Here is a 20869-nt window from a genome sequence, read left to right as displayed (position 1 = left end):
TCAAAATAAATAAAAAACTTTTTAAAAAAGACGGTTTAGTATGAAACTTGAGTGAATATTATCAGTACTTTATTTCATAAATCATTTTGAAACTAAGAGTTTCCCTATTGAGGTAATGGTGAGGGGATAGGAATGTACACTAATCAAAGAATTCATAAAGACAAACAGGTTGTGGTTGCTATACTGCCTTAGTTGCTACTTTAAGGTATACTGATACCATGATACCTGTTCAAATTAAGCTTTATTTTCCCTACATGCATACAATTCTTTTCAAAGGTCACTACATTCCTCTTACAAAGTTATGTAACAAAGTTTACCCCATACCAAAGTTACAGTGTAAATTAAAAAGAATCACATTCACTATTGCTCATCCATCTACTGTTAAAACTTTGGTTTTTATCTTGTGATGTTTCCTTCTGTTCTCAAATATGGTCCACATTTGAGTCTAACAAAAGTATGTTTTAATGAGATAGCTACCCACTCATCTGTAACTTGTTTTATTTTAACTTTTTATTGTAGAACATACCAAACGTAACAAAAATAGAATAGTAAAATGAACAGACATGTACCCATCACGTTTTTATTTTTTTTTTAATTCAACTATAGATAACATACAACATCGCATTTTTAAATGTTTATTTATTTTGAGAGAGAGAGAGTGAGCGAGCAGGGAGGGGCAGAGGGAGAGAGAGACAGAGGGAGAGAGAGAGAGAGAGAGAGAGAGAGAGAGAGAGAATACCAAGTAGGCTCCACACTTAGCAATAGAGCCCAACACAGGGCTCAATCTCACAGTGTGAGATCATGACCTGAGCTGAAATCAAAAGTCACACGCTTAACCGACTGAGCCATCCAGGCACCGAGCATCACATATTTTTAATAATCACTTCTATTTTACCTTTCTTGTTAATCTTCCAAATATTTTTTGCTGAAATATTTTAAAGCCAAGCAGTATATTTTATTTTATTTTATTATTATTATTTTTAATCTTTTAAGATACTTTATTTTATTTTATTTTTATGAAATTTATTGTCAAATTGGTTTCCATACAACACCCAGTGCTCATCCCAAAAGATGCCCTCTTCAATACCCATCACCCACCCTCCCCTCCCTCCCACCCCCCACCAACCCTCAGTTTGTTCTCAGTTTTTGAAAAGAAATTTTTTTTTTAACGTTTATTTATTTTTGAGACAGAGAGAGACAGAGCATGAACGGGGGAGGGTCAGAGAGAGGGAGACACAGAATCTGAAACAGGCTCCAGGCTCTGAGCTGTCAGCACAGAGCCCGATGCGGGGCTTGAACTCACGGACCGCGAGATCTTGACCTGAGCTGAAGTCGGCCGCTTAACCGACTGAGCCACCCAGGCGCCCCTGTTCTCAGTTTTTAAGAGTCTCTTATGCTTTGGCTCTCTCCCACTCTAACCTCTTTTTTTTTTTTTTTTTTTTCCTTCCCTCCCCAATGGGTTTCTGTTAAGTTTCTCAGGATCCACATAAGAGTGAAAACATATAGTATCTGTCTTTCTCTGTATGGCTTATTTCACTTAGCATGACACTCTCCAGTTCCATCCACATTGCTACAAAGGGCCATATTTCATTCTTTCTCATTGCCACGTAGTACTCCATTGTGTATATAAACCACAATTTCTTTATCCATTCATCAGTTGATGGACATTTAGGCTCTTTCCATAATTTGGCTATTGTTGAGAGTGCTGCTATAAACATTGGGGTACAAGTGCCCCTATGCATCAGTACTCCTGTATCCCTTGGGTAAATTCCTAGCAGTGCTACTGCTGGGTCATAGGGTAGCTCTATTTTTAATGTTTTGAGGAACCTCCACACTGTTTTCCAGAGCGGCTGCACCAGTTTGCATTCCCACCAACAGTGCACGAGCGTTCCTGTTTCTCCACATCCTCTGCTGCATCTATAGTTTCCTGATTTGCTCATTTTGGCCACTCCGACTGGCGTGAGGTGATATCTGAGTGTGGTTTTGATTTGTATTTCCCTGATGAGGAGTGACATTGAGCATCTTTTAATGTGCCTGTTGGCCATCCGGATGTCTTCTTTAGAGAAGTGTCTCTTCATGTTTTCTGCCCATTTCTTCACTGGATTATTTGTTTTTCAGGTGTGGAGTTTGGTGAGCTCTTTATAGATTTTGGATACTAGCCCTTTGTCCGATATGTCGTTTGCAAATATCTTTTCCCATTCCGTTGGTTGCCTTTTAGTTTTGTTGATTGTTTCCTTTGCTGTGCAGAAGCTTTTTATCTTCATGAGGTCCCAATAGTTCATTTTTGCTTTTAATTCCCTTGCCTTTGGGGATGTGTCAAGTAAGAAATTGCTATGGCTGAGGTCAGAGAGGTCTTTTCCTGTTTTCTCCTAGAGGGTTTTGATGGTTTCCTGTCTCACATTCAGGTCCTTTATCCATTTTGAGTTTATTTTTGTGAATGGTGTGAGAAAGTGGTCTAGTTCCAACCTTCTGCATGTTGCTGTCCAGTTCTCCCAGCACCATTTGTTAAAGAGGCTGTCTTTTTTCCATTGGATGTTCTTTCCTGCTTTGTCAAAGATTGGTTGGCCATACTTTTGTGGGTCTAGTTCTGGGGTTTCTATTCTATTCCATTGGTCTATGTGTCTGTTTTTGTGCCAATACCATGCTGTCTTGATGATGACAGCTTTGTAGTAGAGGCTAAAGTCTGGGATTGTGATGCCTCCTGCTTTGGTCTTCTTCTTCAAAATTCCTTTGGCTATTCGGGGCCTTTTGTGATTCCATATGAATTTTAGGATTGCTTGTTCTAGTTTCGAGAAGAATGCTGGTGCAATTTTGATTGGGATTGCATTGAATGTGTAGATAGCTTTGGGTAGTATTGACATTTTGACAATATTTATTCTTCTAATCCATGAGCAGGGAATGTCTTTCCATTTCTTTATATCTTCTTCAATTTCCTTCATAAGCTTTCTATAGTTTTCAGTATACAGATCTTTGACATCTTTGGTTAGATTTATTCCTAGATATTTTATGCTTCTTGGTGCAATTGTGAATGGGATCAGTTTCTTTATTTGTCTTTGTGTTGCTTCATTATTAGTGTATAAGAATGCAACTGATTTCTGTACATTGATTTTGTATCCTGCAACTTTGCTGAATTCATGTATCAGTTCTAGCAGACTTTTGGTGGAGTCTATCGGATTTTCCATGTATAATATCATGTCATCTGCAAAAAGCGAAAGCTTGACTTCATCTTTGCCAATTTGGATGCCTTTGATTTCCTTTTGTTGTCTGATTGCTGATGCTAGAACTTCCAGCACTATGTTAAACAACAGCGGTGAGAGTGGACATCCCTGTCGTGTTCCTGATCTCAGGGAAAAAGCTCTCAGTTTTTCCCCGTTGAGGATGATGTTAGCTGTGGGCTTTTCATAAATGGCTTTTATGATCTTTAAGTATGTTCCTTCTATCCCGACTTTCTCAAGGGTTTTTATTAAGAAAGGGTGCTGGATTTTGTCAAAGGCCTTTTCTGCATCGATTGACAGGATCATATGGTTCTTCTCTTTTTTTTTGTTAATGTGATGTATCACGTTGATTGATTTGCGAATGTTGAACCAGCCCTGCATCCCAGGAATGAATCCCACTTGATCATGGTGAATAATTCTTTTTATACGCTGTTGAATTCGATTTGCTAGTATCTTATTGAGAATTTTTGCATCCATATTCATCAGGGATATTGGCCTGTAGTTCTCTTTTTTTACTGGGTCTCTGTCTGGTTTAGGAATCAAAGTAATATTGGATTCATAGAATGAGTCTGGAAGTTTTCCTTCCCTTTCTATTTCTTGGAATAGCTTGAGAAGGATAGGTATTATCTCTGCTTTAAACGTCTGGTAGAACTCCCCTGGGAAGCCATCTGGTCCCGGACTCTTATTTGTTGGGAGACTTTTGATAACTGATTCGATTTCTTCACTGGCTATGGGTCTGTTCAAGCTTTCTATTTCCTCCTGTTTGAGTTTTGGAAGTGTGTGAGTGTTTAGGAATTTGTCCATTTCTTCCAGGTTGTCCAATTTGTTGGCATATAATTTTTCATAGTATTCCCTGATAATTGCTTGTATTTCTGAGGGATTGGTCGTAATAATTCCATTTTCATTCATGACTTTATCTATTTGGGTCATCTCCCTTTTCTTTTTGAGAAGCCTGGCTAGAGGTTTATCAATTTTGTTTATTTTTTCAAAAAACCAACTCCTGGTTTCATTGATCTGCTCTACAGTTTTTTTAGAGTCTATATTGTTTATTTCTGCTCTGATCTTTATTATTTCTCTTCTTCTGCTGGGTTTAGGCTGCCTTTGCTGTTCTGCTTCTATTTCCTTTAGGTGTGCTGTTAGATTTTGTATTTGGGATTTTTCTTGTTTCTTGAGATAGGCCTGGATTGCAATGTATTTTCCTCTCAGGACTGCCTTCGCTGCATCCCAAAGCGTTTGGATTGTTGTATTTTCATTTTTGTTTGTTTCCATATATTTTTAAATTTCTTCTCTAATTGCCTGGTTGACCCATTTGTTCTTTAGTAGGGTATTCTTTAACCTCCATGCTTTTGGAGGTTTTCCAGACTTTTTCCTGTGGTTGATTTCAAGCTTCATAGCACTGTGGTCTGAAAGTATGCATAGTATGATCTCAATTCTTGTATACTTATGAAGGGCTGTCTTGTGACCCAGTCTGTGATCTATCTTGGAGAATGTTCCATGTGCACTCAAGAAGAAGGTATATTCTGTTGCTTTGGGATGCAGAGTTCTAAATATATCTGTTAAGTCTATCTGATCCAATGTATCATTCAGGGCCCTTATTTCTTTATTGACCGTGTGTCTAGATGATCTATCCATTGTTGTAAGTGGGCTATTAAAGTCCCCTGCAATTACCACATTCTTATCAATAAGGTTGCTTATGTTTGTGAGTAATTGTTTTATATATTTGGGGGCTCCCGTATTCAGCACATAGACATTTATAATTGTTAGTTCTTCTTGATGGATAGACCCTGTAATTATATAATGCCCTTCTTCATCTCTTGTTACAGCCTTTAGTTTAAAGTCTAGTTTGTCTGATATACGTATGGCTACTCCAGCTTTCTTTTGACTTCCAGTAGCATGATAAATAGTTCTCCATCCCCTCACTTTCAATCTGAAGGTGTCCTCAGGTCTAAAATGAGTCTCTTGTAGACAGCAAATAGATGGGTCTTGTTTTTTTTAATCCATTCTGATACCCTATGTCTTTTGGTTGGCGCATTTAGTCCATTTACATTCAGTGTTATTATAGAAAGATATGGGTTTAGAGTCATTGTGATGTCTGTAGGTTTCATGCTTGTAGCGATGTCTCTGGTACTTTGTCTCACAGGATGCCCCTTAGGATCTCTTGTAGGGCTGGTTTAGTGGTGATGAATTCCTTCAGTTTTTGTTTGTTTGGGAAGACCTTTATCTCTCCTTCTATTCTAAATGACAGACTTGCTGGATAAAGGATTCTCGGCTGCATATTTTTTTCTGTTCATCACATTGAAGATTTCCTGCCATTCCTTTCTGGCCTGCCAAGTTTCAGTAGAGAGATCGGTCACAAGTCTTATCGGTCTCCCTTTATATGTTAGAGCATGTTTATCCCTAGCTGCTTTCAGAATTTTCTCTTTATCCTTGTATTTTGCCAGTTTCACTATGATATGTCATGCAGAAGATCGATTCAAGTTACGTCTGAAGGGAGTTCTCTGTGCCTCTTGGATTTCAATGCCTTTTTCCTTCCCCAGATCAGGGACGTTCTCAGCTATTATTTCTCCAAATACACCTTCAGCACCTTTCCCTCTCTCTTCCTCCTCTTGAATACCAATTATGCGTAGATTATTTCTCTTTAGTGCATCACTTAGTTCTCTAATTTTCCCCTCATACTCCTGGATTTTTTAAATCTTTTTCTCAGCTTCTTCTTTTTCCATAATTTTATCTTCTAGTTCACCTATTCTCTCCTCTGCCTCTTCAATCCGAGCTGTGGTCGACTCCATTTTATTTGCAGCTCATTGATAGCATTTTTTAGCTCCTCCTGGCTGTTCCTTAGTCCCTTGATCTCTGTAGCAATAGATTCTCTGCTGTTCTCTATACTGTTTTCAAGCCCAGCGATTAATTTTATGACTATTATTCTAAATTCACTTTCTGTTATATTGTTTAAATCGTTTTTGATCCGTTCGTTAGCTGTCGCTATTTCCTGGAGATTCTTTTGAGGGGAATTCTTCCGTTTCATCATTTTGGATAGTCCCTGGAGTGGTGCGGAACTGCAGGGCACTTCCCCTGTGCTGTCTTGAATAACTTGCGTTGGTGGGCGGGGCGGCAGTCAGACCTGATGTCTGCCCCCGGCCCACTGCTGGGGTCACAGTCAGACTGGTGTGTACCTTCTCTTCCCCTGTCCTAGGGGCGGGACTCACTGTGGTGTGGCCTGGCCCATCTGGGCTACTTGCACACTGCCAGGCTTGTGGTGCTGGGGATCTGGCATATTAGCTGGGGTGGATTGGCAAGGTGCACAGGGGCAGGAGGAGTAGGCTCAGCTCGCTTATCCTTTGGTGACACGCTTCAGGAGGGGCCCTGCGGCACCAGGAGGGAGTCAGACCCACCGCCAGAGGGATGGATCTGTAGAAACACAGCATTGGGTGTTTGCACGGTGCACGCAAGTTCCCTGACAGGAACTGGTTCCCTTTGGGATTTTGGCTGGGGAAGGGCGAGGGAGATGGCGCTGGTGAGTGCCTTTGTTCCCCGCCAAGTTGTGCTCTGTCATCTGGGGCTCAATTCCTCTCCCTTGTGTTGTCCTCCAGCCCTCCCACTCTCTGAGCAGAGCTGTTAATTTATAACCTCCCAGATATTAAGTCCCGCTTGCTGTCAGAATATACTCCGGCCCCTCTGCTTTTGCAAGCCAGACTCAGGGGCTCTGCTTTGCCGGCAGGCTGCCCCTCTGCCCTGGTTCCCTCCCGCCAGTCTATGTAGCATGCACCGCCTCTCCGCCCTTCCTACCCTCTTCTGTGGGCCTCTTGTCTACGTTTGGCTCCAGAGAGCCAAGCTAGTCTTCTGGCGGTTTTCTGGGTTATTTAGGCAGGTGTGGGTGGAATCTAAGTGATCAGCAGGACGCGGTGAGCCCAGCGTCCTCCTACGCCGCCATCTTCCTTATTGTACCCAAACCAGTATATTTTATCATCTCCCCTCTACATATTTCAGTATGTATCTTCAACAGATAAGGACTTAATTAATATCTAGTAATTTTTGAGATATTAGTGATTATAGTTGGGTTATTTGAGTCAGGATTTAAAAGACATCTGCTCATTACATTTGGTTGCTGTGTCTCTTGTACACTTGCTTTTGTCTTTTTAAAAATGCCTACAGAACAAAACAGAAACATGGTAACAGCAATGCCATGATATATCCTCCCTATATTCTCCAGATTGAATATTCAGGTTATTTCTTTGTTGCTGAAAACCAGGCAATAAATGTCTTTATATGCTTATTCTTGCATATTTGTGTTTTTATTTCTACAGAATATATTCCTACAGATTAGACTGCTAAGTCAAAATATGTATACATTTTACATTTGTTTTAATAGATTATGCTGTTTTGAAACAGTCAGTTTACATTCTCATCATTAACGTATGAGAGTGCTCATTCCCTATACCATCACCAGGAAAAAAAATAAAGCCAAAAGGAGCCATGGTGGAATAACAGGTTTAAACAGCGACTGTGATCCTCAACAAGAAAGATACAAATTAAGTGAGCAGTATGATCACACCAACTTCCTACCTGGAGATACATTCTAGATAATGAAAAAGGTTTATCCCAAACTGAGCATGCTGGTCTATGTTGAGAAGATTGAGATCAAAGAGACTGATGTTCCTGGAAGTTGCAGAGCAGTTCCAGAGAGAAGGAAGCTGTGCAGAGAATTTCAGAAATGTGTGAAAGGGTCCTCTTCAGTCTTTCCTAACATTAAGTAGTACATGTGTAGGTTGTGATTCTACAAGTCTGAGCAAAGTGTAATCAGAGAGCTGCAAGTTGTAAAATGCCCAGAGCTGACACAGGGCAGAGATGTTTCTAATTTTGACCCTGATGATCACCCATACCATTTAGTAGATAGCCCAGAAGAGTCACACATGAGGAACAGAGGTCAACCATCTGTAAAGCACTTTAGACTTGTCCTAAACTGCTTTTTTAAAGTTTTGAAAGAATCAAGCAAGTAACCCAGCTGCCTACAGAGCAAAGCTTCACCCTCTAAAAGAAATGTAACAATAGCCACATTCAACAATGTAAATTGCGTAATGTTCACTATCTGTATAAAGAAGCCCCCCACCACGTGACACAAAACCAGAAAAAAATCAATTGGTTGGCCAAATAAAATGGCAGGGGAAATGGTATCAGTACAAAATTACTAAAGAAGTTATTATGCTTAATATGTTTAAGAATTTTTAATTTTTTTAATGTTTATTTTTGAGAGAGAGACAGAGCACAAATGGGGAGGGGTAGAGAGAGGGAGACACAGAATCTGAAGCAGGCTCCAGGCTCTGAGCTGTCAGCACATAGCCCAATGCAGGGCTCAAACCCATGAACCACAAGAACATGACCTGAGCCAAAGTCAAATGCTTAACTGACCAAGCCACCCAGGTGCCTCTGCTTAAGAATTTTGTAAAATCCACAACATAATGAGGACAGATATAGAGGATACAAATGGAATTTCTATAAAAGAAAAATATCTGAGAAGAACATTTTATTGGAGGTTAAACATAGAGGAAGGAAAAATTCAGTGAACTTGAAAATATGTTTGGAAAAATGAAGCACAGAGAGAAAAAGACGGAAAGAAAAGAGCCTCAATGACCTGTGGACAAATTAAAGCAGGTTCTGTGTAAATGAGATGTCAGCAAGATGGTAAAATTGGATGTCCTAGGCCCTCTCTCCTCTAACAAACACACTGATACAGCAATTCATGGAAAAATTCCCTTTGTGAGAAATCCAAAAACTGAGTGAAAGCCTCTGTACCTAGGGAGAATGCAAAGCCAGACTCCTCAAAACCCACAGGGAGATATGGGACACCCTTCCGCCAGAGTCCAGGCACACGGTACAACATCATATGATCAGTGAGAGGCTCCTGGCTACCAGCTTTACCTGGGGGTGGGGTGGGGTGGGGAAGGGGATATTTTACACATTCTGTACCTTAAGTTTCCTGGGAGCTCCCAGAACACTGACTTAGGTCTTGCCAGTTGTGGAGTTCTGACAGGTCCAGTAAAATCTAGCCACTGGGTAGATAACAGAGATGGTGGGTTGGGCTGGTAGATACCATTAATCCTTACCTCTATTCAACACAAAGCAAGCCCTCAGCCCTCAGCTTTCCCATGGGGAAGAAAAGAGTTGATCTGTGTGTCCAACACTCCAGTGTTGCTAGGGCCATCCAACGACTTGGCATTTGACTTAGTCTTACAGCTCTGAGAGGTCTGGCACAGCCTATCCACCTTTGGGAAAACAGAACCAATGGTTTCAACTGATAGATGCCACAACCCCCCATTCCCAGCTCAGCACAGACTGAGTGAGCAAAAATAAGAGGCTGCCTACTTCTTCCTGGAGGTGAGAAAGAGTATATACAGGTCCCCAGGCAAAGGTGGAGATTGGCAGAGAATTTAAAAATATGATTCAAGTATATACTGGATATACGTTTTAGATTCAAATATCAAATTTCAAAACAAAAGGACAGAAAAAGATACACCATGCAAACTGCAATCATAACAGAAATGGAGTGGCTATACTATCAGATCAAACAGGCATTAAGACAAAATTACCAGAGACAAAGAGGTACACTTTATCATCAAAAAGGGCTAATCCATCAAGAAGACATAACAATCATAAGGATATATGCACCTGAGCCAACATCCCAAATGTCCATCACCAGATGAATGAAGAAACAAAATCAACTGTCCTAAATATGCTGAAAAAGCTGAAAGATGTTGTGGAACTTAAAAGTACAATAACTGAAATGAAAAATACACTAAACACCTACTAGGATGCCTATTTTAAATTTATTTTTAAATGTTTTTATTTATGTTTGAGGCGGTGGGGAGAAAGGGCAGAAAGAATGAGAGACAGAGAATCCAAAGCAGGCTCTGTGCTGACAGCAGAGAGCTCAATGCAGGGCTCAAACTCATGAACTCAAAACTCAATCTCACGACCTGAGCTGAAGTTGGAGGCTTTTAGGGGCCCCCTAGGATCCCTATTTTAAAAATTAAAAAATAACAACTGCTGATGAGGATATGGAACAATTGGGACACTCAGATATTGCCAGAAATTGTGTGGTTCCTATAAAAATAACTTGGTGGTTCTTCAAAAGCTAAATACAGAATTTCCATATGACCCAACAATTCCACTCAGGTATTAAAGGAATTGAAAGCAATGACTTGAATAGATACTTGTACACAAATGTTTATTGCAGCATTATACATAATAGCCAAAATGTAGAAACAACTCAAGTATCCATCAACAGAATAAACAAAATGTGGTTTATATGCACAATGGAATAATATTCAGGCACAAAAAGAAATGAAATTCTTGCACATGCTACAACATGGATTAGTGTTGAAAACATTACATTAAGTAAAATAAGCCAGACACAAAAGAACAAGTATTGTATGTTTCCACTTATATGAAATATCAAGAATAGGCAAATTAATAGATTTTCATAGAAAGTAGATTAGAAGTTATTGCCTAATGGTTACAGTTTCTGTTTGAGGTGACAAAAAGGTTAGAAATAGATAGCAGTGATAGTTGCACAACAATGTGATATAACTAATGTTGCTGAATTGTACATTTAAAAATGGTGAAAATGGCAATCTTATGTTGTATATATTTTACAACTTGTAAAAAGTTGGTAATGTAACCTACCAAAAATTATTACATAATACATTTTAAAAGGGTAAAGTATGTGGAATGTAAATTATATCTCAATAAAGCTATTTCAAAATTAGAAACAAACTATGAATTTAACTTAAGTAGTTGTACTTTACTATTCATATTATTTATTTAATCTTGGATGCATTAGTTAGTTCATGGTTTATAAGAAATGGTCCATTTCTTCTAAGTTGTTGAGTTTCTGTGAGTAGAATTGCTCATAATGCTCCCTTATTATCCTATCATTGTTTGCTGGATTTTTACTAATATTCTCTTACATTTCTGATGACAATCTTGCTAGAAGTTTATCAGTTTCACTGATCTTTTCAAAAGATGAGATTTTGGTTTATTTTTCTGTATTGTTTTTCTGTTTACAATTTCATTGATTTTAAGCTCTTTATATTTATTTCCTTCCTTCTGTTCACTTTGCATTGTTTTGCTCTTTTTCTAGTGTCTTATGGAAGGAATTTGAGCGGTATTTTTTTTTTTTGAGAACTTTACCCCATTTTTGATGAGCATTTAGTACTATAAATTTTTCTGTAAATTCAGATTTAATTGTATTCTACAAGTTTTCCTATGTTCTATTTTCATTTTCATTCAGTGTAACCTTTTTAAAAAACATCCCTTGAGATTTCCTCTTTGACCCAAGAGTTAAAGTGTATTGTTTAGTTTCATGTTATCTTTCTGCTAAACAATTTCTAGTTTAATTCCTTTGCAGTCAAAGAACACAGTATGATTTCAATTCTTTCTTTGTAATATATATATTTTTAATTTTTAATGTGTATTTATTTTTGAGAGAGCAACAGAGTGTGAGTGGGGGAGGCGCAGAGAGAGAGACACACAAAATCCAAAGCAGGCTCCAGGCTCAGAGCTGAATTCATGTATCAGCTCTAGCAGGTTTTTTGGGGGGAGTCTCTCAGGTTTTCCATGTAGAGTATCAAAGTGAAAATTTGACTTCTTTGTCGATTTGGATGCCTTTTGTTTTGTTGTCTGATTGCTGAGGCTAGGACTTCCAACACTATGTTAAACAACAGTGGTGAGAGTGGACATCCGTGTCATGTTCCTGATCTCAGGGGGAAAGTTTTTCCTGATTGAGGGTGATATTAGCTATGGGCCTTTCATATATGGCTTTTATGATGTTAAGGTATGTTCCTTCTATTCCGACTTTATTGAGGGTTTTTATTAAGAAAAGATGTTGTATTTTGTCAAAATCTTTTTCCACATCTATTGACAAGATCATATGGTTCTTATCTTTTCTTCCATTAATGTGATGTATCACGCTGATTGATTTGCAGATATTGAACCAGCCCTGCAACCCAGGAATGAATCCCACTTGATCATGGTGAATAATTCTTTTTTTTAAAAAAAAATTTTTTTTAATGTTTATTTATTTCTGAGACAGAGAGAGACAGAGCATGAATGGGGGAGGGGCAGAGAGAGAGGGAGACACAGAATCTGCAGCAGGCTCCAGGCTCTGAGCCATCAGCCCAGAGCCCGACGCAGGGCTCGAACTCACGGACCACGAGATCGTGACCTGAGCTGAAGTCAGACGCTCAACCGACTGAGCCACCCAGGCGCCCCTGAATAATTCTTTTCATATACTGTTGAATTCAATTTGCTAGTGTCTTGTTGAGATTTCTCACATCCATGTTCATCAGAGATACTGGCCTGTAATTTTCCTTTTTAGTGGGGTCTTTGTCTGGTTTGGGAATCAAGGTGATGCTGGCTTCATAGAATGAGTCTGGAAGCCTTCCTTCCATTCTATTTTTGGAACAGCTTGAGAAGAATAGGAATTAACTCTTTCTGATTTAAATGTCTGATAAAATTCCCTTGGGAAGCCATCTGGTCCAAGACTCTTATTTGTTGGGAGATTTTAAAATAACTGCTTGAGTTTCTTCGCTGCTTATGGGTCTGTTCAAGTTTTCTATTTCTTCCCATTTGAGTTTTGGTAGTGGATGGGTATCTAGGAATTTGCCCATTTCTTCCAGATTATCCAGTTTGTTGGCATATAATTTTTCATAGTTTTCTATAATAATTGTTTGTATTTCTGTGGTGTTGTGATCTCTTTCATTTGTGATTGTATCTCTTTGGGTTCTCTCTTTTCTTTTTGAGAAGTCTGGCTAAGGGTTTACCAATTTTGTTTATCCTTTCAAAAAACCAGATCTTAGACTCAATGAACTGTTCTGTTCTTTTTTAAATTATTTTATATTATTTCTGCTCTAATCTTTATTTCTTTTCTTCTGCTGGTTTTGAGGCTTCTTTCCTGCTCTGTTTCTAATTGCTTTAGCTGTAAGGTTAGATTCTGTATTTCGGAATTTTCTTGTTTCTTGAGATAAGCCTGGATCACGCTGTATTTTCACCTTAGGACTGCCTTTGCTGCATCCCAAAAGGTTTGGACTGTTATGTTTTCATTTTCATTTGCTTCCATATACTTTTAAAGTTCTTCCTTAATTTCCTGGTTGACCCATTCATTCCTTAGGATATTCTTTAACCTCCATGTATTTAGAGGCTTTCCAAATTTATTTTTGTGGTTGATTTCAAGTTTCATAGCGTTGTGATCTGAAAATAGGTGCATGGCATGATTTCAATCCTTTTATATTTGTTGAGGTCTGTTTTGTGACCCATTTTGAGAATGTCCCATGTGCACTCGAGAAGAATGTGCATTCTGCTGCTTTTGGATGAAAAGATCTGAATATATGTTAAGCCCATCTGGTCCAATGTGTCATTCAGAGCTATTGTTTCTTTCCTGATTTTCTGCCTAGATGATCTGTCCATTGTTGTAAGTGGAGTATTAAAGTCCCCTACAATCACAGTATTGTTATCTATACATTTATTTATGTTCGTGATTAACTGATATATATATTTGGGTGCTTCCAAGTTGGGGCATAAACATTTATAATTGTTAGCGCTTCTTGATGGATAGACCCCTCAATTATAATGACCTTCTTCATCTTTTGTTACAGTCTTTGGTTAAAATCTAGTTTGTCTGATAGAAGTATGGCTACTCTGGCTTTCTTTTTACATCCCATAGCATGATAGATGGTTCTCTATCCCTTCACTTTCAATCTGCCGGTGTCCTCAGGTCTAAAATGAGTCTCTTGTAGGCAGCATATAGATGGATCTTGGTTTTTTATTCATTCTGATACCCCATGTCTTTTGATTGGGGCATTTAGTCCATTTACATTCAGATTATTAAAAGATAAGGATTTAGTGTCATTGTGTTATCTGTAGGTTTCACGCTTGTGGTGATGTCTCTGGTCCTTTGTAGTCTTTTCTGGTTTCCATTCACACAGACCCCCTTAAGATCTCCTGCAGGGCTGGTTTATGAACTGCTTTAGTTTTTGTCTGGGAAAAACATTTATCTCTCCTTCTACTCTAAATGACAGCCTTGCTGGATATAGGATTCTTGGCTGCATATTTTCCCTATTCAGCACATTGAATATTTCTTGCCACTCCCTTCTGCCCTGACAAATTTCAGTGGACAGATCTGCTACTACCCTTATGTGTCTACTCTTGTATGTTAAGGGCCATTTGTCCCTAGCTGCTTTCAGAATTTTCTCTTTATCTTTGTATTTTGCCAATTTCACTATGATATGTCATGGTGTTGACCTATTTTTGTTGATCTGGGAGTTCTCTGTGCCTCCTGGACTTGGATGCCTGTTTCCTACCCCAGATTACGGAACATCTCACTATAATTTGTTCAAATAAATCTTCTTCCCCTTTCTCTCTTCCCCCTTCTGGAACTCCTATGATATGGATATTATTTCATTGAATCACTTAGGTCTCTAATTGTTCCCTCATGATCTAGTAACTTCCTTTCTCTACTTTTCTCAGCTTCATCATTTTCCATACTTTATCTTCTATTTCACCTATCTTTGGTGTTATTGCATCTAGCTTATTTTGCAGCTCATTTACAGCATTTCTTAGTTCACTGTGACTATTTCTTAGGTCCTTGATCTCTGCAGATTCTCTGCTGTCTTCTATGCTATTTTTCAAGCCCAGCTATTTGTCTTATGACTATTATTCTAAATTCCTGATCAGATATATTGTTTATATCTGTTCTGAGCAATTCTCTGGCTGTCATTTCTTCCTGGGATTCCCTTCAAGGATAATTCTTCTGTTGCATCATCTTGGCTAGTTTTCTGTCCTTTACATCTTCTAATAGCTTGTCATGTGTCCTGCACCTGCAAGTACTACTATATTAAAAAGGAGTGGGGCGCCTGGGTGGCTCAGTCGGTTAAGCGTCCGACTTCGGCTCAGGTCATGATCTTGTGGTCCGTGGGTTCGAGCCCCGTGTTGGGCTCTGTGCTGACAGCTCAGAGCCTGCAGCCTGCTTCCGATTCTGTGTCTCCTTCTTTCTCTGACCCTCCCCTGTTCATGCTCTCTCTCTGTCTCAAAAATAAATAAATGTTAAAAAAAAAAAATTTTTTTTTAATCTTAAAAAAAAAAAAGGGGGGGGGGGTCATACACTGTTCAGGGCCTGGCACTTTAGGAGGTGTTTTTGGAATGTGTTACATGCACTCTATTATTGTGTCTTGGCTGCTTTATCTAACTACTCATAGTGGTGGATTGGACTGTCCACCAGGTGTGCTTTGATTTGTTCATTGAGGTAACCCTGGAAAAGAGGAGTTGGTGGGGGTGGGGAAGAAACCTTATCCTAAACAAAGAGAAAAATGATAGGGGAGGGGAAAAAAGACCAGGCAGAGAGAATCAAAGAAACTATTGGGCTTAATCCAGAAAGACAGAGGAAAATAAAGGAGATACAGAAAAGGTAAAAAAAGGATAGAGTAAAAATGCCGGATTAAACAACCAGAACAGAAATTTTAAAAAGAAAAAAAAAAAAAAGGAAAAATATATAAGTATTGACCAAAAATCAAATCAGAAACTATAAGGCTGATTCTAAGGTGGGGGTGGGGGGGAAGGAGAGTAGAAAGGTAATGCAGGGAAAAGAGAAGAAGTAATAATAATAATAATTTAAAAAGAAAAAAAAAACAGACTAACATACAAAACTGCAGGACAGTTGTCTATTGGTGCCTTGGAAACAGTGGTTGTGCTGGTCTGGAGGAGGGACCAACTAGTTCAGTGAGTGTCAATCTCACCCTGGCAAATAAGCAGTTCCTGGCCTCGGAAGGGCAACGTTTGGTGTAAGTGGGTCCCACCTCCACTGGAGGTGGCTGTGCTGCTCCCTGAAGCCCCACTGTGTTAGTGATGGGGAGGAAAATGGCGACACCCCAATCTCTCCTCCTCCTACCAGGTGTCCCAAACCACACTGTTTATGCTGCCCTGACAGAGCAGCACAGACTTCAGTGGCCGATTTGCCCTGCTTTACAGTCTCCCCTGACTCCCCAGTGCTCGACTGGGATCCAAAACCCAATGTCTTAAAGGATCCTGCTCCATGTGGACACCCAGTTCTGAAATAGCACTCTGCTCAGTTGACAAAGGGCCTCTGGCTGGCGCCTTCAGGGTCTTTTGTCTTTGCAGGGGCAATAAACCTTCTTCCCACAGTGCTCAAGGGAGGGGGCTTTCTCAAAGTGCACCCCTGAGAATGCTACCAAGCCCGGGGTTGGCTCCCCTCCCCCTCCCGCCCCAGGCATGTGCACCAGGACATATGCAGTCTCTTTACCACATCCAACCAAATTAACAAAATTAATTAGTATCTAATACCCAATCCATGTTCAATTTTTCATGATTTCCTCAAAATATCTGTTCAGTTATTTGTTCCAAGTCTGGACTCAAGAATGTTCCACACTCTGAATCTGGTTGATAAGTTACCTTTAAGTCTCTTTTGAACTAAGGCAGTTCATTTTTCTCCCTCCTTACCATGCCACTCATTTACTGAAGAAACTTGGCAATTTGTCCCATAGAATTTTTCACATTCTGATTTGGCCAATTCGTGACCTTCATACACCACTCACAAGTTTTTATTCATTTTATTTCCTATAAATTGGTAATTAGATCTGGAGGTTAAATTAGATTAAGATTCAGTGTTGGGAAATATAACTTAGGTAGTACTTCCTACTTCCTATGGCATCACACGAGGCATATTAATACCATGTTGTTCCAATTTAGTGTTAAGATTGGCCAACTGAAGTGTTGTCAACCTTATTGTTATCTTCTGAAATTCCCAATAACCCATTTATTATGAATTGTTGCCAATTCCATTATTTTATTAAATGATGCCAAATGTAACTTTCTGTCATTTCTGAACCTCCTCTTGCCAACTATTTGATTACAGCTTGTACAGAAAAATCATGATAAATACTTGGTTCTGTTCCTTACCAAAGGAAATTTGGTTCCTTACCAAAATTCTGTTCTGTTCCTTACCAAAATTTCAGAATATGCTAGTACTCTGGCAAACTCCATAAAGCCCCCCCCCCCCTTTTATTTTCATTTTGAATTTAGGCAGTTTTACCTACACAGTTTCAACCCATTGCAATAGTTTCTGATGCTTAACTGATCCTATCTTTGGTCAGTTCCTTTAGGTTAATGATCCTGTAGTCTTTGATAGCTTTATTGCTTTTAGGTACAATAAGACATTTTATGATAATTATATATACATTTTCTACTGTTGACCTGTCTTATGCCATTTCTCTAAGGAGAACTTTTTCTTTTTATAGAAAATGGAATTTGAAAACTACAGTCTGGATACATGGGCAACTCATAGCTTCTAGGTCACTAATGTTTTTAAACCCCTTAGTAGGGGTGCCTGGCTGACTAAGTTGGTAGAGCATGCAACTGTCAATCTCAGGATCATGAGTTCAAGCCCCACATAGGGCATGGAGCCTACTTAAAAAAATAAATAAACCCCTTAGGTAGAAAAATAATACCAATATTACCACTAACAAAAGACTAATAAAGGCAGTTTAGATTTCTTTATATTTCTCTTTGTGCTTGAGATACAGAATATCTTTGAGATATTCTCCTAATGGTAAGTCAAAATATTTTAACACCGTTTGAAATTATTATTCTTTATGTTGTTATACCAGAACATGATGTAGAATCAAATCCACTGGTTTTGATACAGGTTTATTTTCCTTTTTGACTTAATTTTTAAAATAAAAGCTGATATGTAAAATATCTACATGGATCCAAAGTCAAAACAAAAAACAAGGTATAACCAAAGATAAACCTTTCACCCTTGCCCTCCCCTGTTGTTTCATCTTGAGATTCCTTTTTTTTTTTTTCTCAATGTTTATTTATTTTTGAGAGACAGAGACAGAGTGTGAACAGGGGAGGGGCAAAGAGAGAGGGAGACACAGAATCTGAAGCAGGCTCCAGGCTCTGAGCTGTCAGCACAGAGTCTGATGTGGGGCTCAAACTCATGAACCATGAGATCATGACCTGAGCTGAAGTCGGACACTTAATCTACTGAGCCACCCAGGCGCCCCGAGATTTCTTTTTTAAAGTACAGGTATATATAGTATCCCCCTCTAATTTCACAAATATTAGTATAATAAACATATTCTGCACTTACCTCTTTTTCATTTAAGATACTCTGAAGATCACTCCCTAGAAAAACACAGATGCACAATACTCCACTGTACATTCATATGATAGTTAATTCACCCAGTCTATTGCTGGACATCTAGGTTGTTTCCAATTTGCTGCATTTACAAATCATGTTTTTAAAAAATTCCTTAGTGTATACCATATTTTGTAATTTTATGAGTGTATCTTTGGGATAGAAATAAGGGTGCTGGTCTTATGGTAAATGCACGAGACTACCCCTGGACATTGCTTAATTCCCTCCTATATGGACCGTACTATATTTTTTCATTTTCATCAGCAATTTCAGAGTTCTTGTTTTTTCAGTCTTGACAATAGTGTATATTAATACCCTTTAGGATTTCTGTGCATCTGGTAGGGATGAAGTGGTATCTCAATGTAGTGTAACTTGCATGCTCATCTCAAATTTTAGAATCTTTAAGGATATTAGTCTGTGATATACTTGCAAATATCTCCAATTTTTCATTGTCCTTTATCTTTAACATGGAGTCCTATAAAAATTATTTACTTTTTTCTTTATTTCTACTTAGATTTTTGAGTCATACTTCTGAATATCTCCATTCCAGGGTTATAAAGAAATTCACCCATGTAGTATTTGTAAAGTTTCTTTCTGTTTTATTTTTAGTTTTTACATTTAGATATCTGGATTTATTGGGAATTCATCCTACTTTACACTGTCAGAGAGGAAACTGATTTTTTTTCCATAAATTTCATCCAATTGTGCTAATACTAATGATTAAAAAATTCTTTCCCAAAATGAATCTAGCAGAATGGTTCCTGCAAAGAAAGGTGATTAGGGAATGACTAAAGAATTTCTGTTATCTCTATGGTAGACTAGAGAAGACATTATCAAAATTCACAAACATACCAATGGAAAGGGGTTCAAGAAACACGTACCTCAGGCATTCAAGGAGATCCAGGAATTCACAATGAAGGAGACAAGAGCACCAGATATGCACACTGATACTAAACTCAACACAGAAGTCTAGGCCAAAAGAAAAAGGAATGGCCATAGTTATCTGTATATGGACGTCCAGAAAGCTGTTACATTTCTCAGTGTAATCATCACCTTAACAAAAATAGTCAGCATGAATGAAAATGGCTGGTTTATTACAATAACGTAATATAACAAAAAATTTCACTTTCCCCACATGAGTTGAGAAATTCCACAGAAGACAATAATTTCAGAGGGAAGTATGTTCCCTAATACTGTTTAACTACTGTTAAAGAACTGAATTATGTGCTACATACATGTACATAAACTCAATATTCTTTAACTTATGTAATACTAAAAGATATCAAGAAAATACTCTTAGAATAAATTAAGTGCTGAACTGGTAAAGTACATCTTCATCAATGATACACCTTGCTGTTATGCATAAACTACAGAATTATCACCTATCCAGGTCAGAGTTTAAACATTCTGGGTAAACATCATTTGACTATTGTATTAGTTTTTTGTTTTTGTTTTTAGAGAGAAAGAGGGAGTGAGCACAAGTGGGGGAGGCAGAAAGACAGGGAGAAGAGAATCCCAAACAGGCATCGCACTTTCTGCACAGAGCTTGATGTGGGGCTTGAACTTCTGTGAGATCATGACCTGAGCCAAAGACAGATGCTTAATTGACTGAGCCACCCAGGTGCCCCTGTATTAGTTTTTGCTAAAAAAATTTTTAAATTTTTAATTTTGCAAATTAGATGTGGAGTAGCCCTTGAACAACAAATTCCAGAAGAATTTTTCTCATGAACATACATGACAAAAACTAATGAGATCATGACCTGAGCCAAAGACAGATGCTTAATTGACTGAGCCACCCAGGTGCCCCTGTATTAGTTTTTGTCATGTATGTTCATGAGAAAAATTCTTCTGGAATTTGTTGTTCAAGGGCTACTCCACATCTAATTTTGTTATCAGAATTACGTTAGTCTTTTAGCATCTGCTAGCAATTTTTCCATAGGATTTTGTTTCTTCAGGGAGCAGCCTGTACTCCTACATGAGTTATAAAGATTATTTTTTCTAACTGTTAAATTTTTTGGCCCCTTTTAGTTACTCTTGAAATTTAATATTTTCCTAGAAAACTATATTCTATTTAAAATTTGTTTCTAGTAAGGTTTATATCTCTTTATATTGCCATTAAAAATACCCTCTAAAACATGTACCACATTTCTCCTTTCTTATGATAATGTTAAGGCATTGCTACCAAGAAACATTTTGACTGAAAATAAAAAACCTTCTGTATTGTTATTTATTCCATGAATTTTTCTTTATTTTTGTTAAATAAAGCTTCCCATCAATTCAGAGGCACCTGGGTGGCTCAGTCGGTTAAACATCCGACTCTTGATCTTGGCTCAGGACATGATCTCATGGTTCGTGAGTTTAAGCCCCACCTTAGGCTCTGCTCTGGCAGTGCAGAGACTGCTTGGGATTCTTTCTCTCTCCTACTCTCTCTGCCCCTCCCCTGCTCACA

The 20869-nt window shown here is 38.5% G+C and overlaps 1 protein-coding gene across 4 annotated transcripts in view; it reads right to left on the bottom strand.

The window, feature by feature from the left end:
• ZNF790 (zinc finger protein 790) overlaps positions 1 to 20869 on the bottom strand; it is a 56369-nt gene that overhangs the window by 13335 nt on the left and 22165 nt on the right. The window contains exons 6-8 of one of the 4 annotated variants that reach the window (XM_045441051.1): positions 19302 to 19389; positions 18373 to 18407; positions 15239 to 15286 (exon numbers count right to left, since the gene is read on the bottom strand). In XM_045441051.1, the coding sequence (XP_045297007.1) occupies positions 18401 to 18407; positions 19302 to 19389 (95 nt within the window). In that variant the 3' untranslated portion in view covers positions 15239 to 15286; positions 18373 to 18400. The other 3 variants (XM_045441050.1, XM_045441049.1, XM_045441048.1) reach the window with 3 other exon arrangements.

Source organism: Leopardus geoffroyi, chromosome E2 (assembly GCF_018350155.1).
Source record: "Leopardus geoffroyi isolate Oge1 chromosome E2, O.geoffroyi_Oge1_pat1.0, whole genome shotgun sequence".
NCBI classification, from domain to species: Eukaryota; Metazoa; Chordata; class Mammalia; order Carnivora; family Felidae; genus Leopardus; species Leopardus geoffroyi.
The sequence above is the reverse complement of the archived record's forward strand: the minus strand, read 5'-3'. Positions and strand labels throughout refer to the sequence as shown.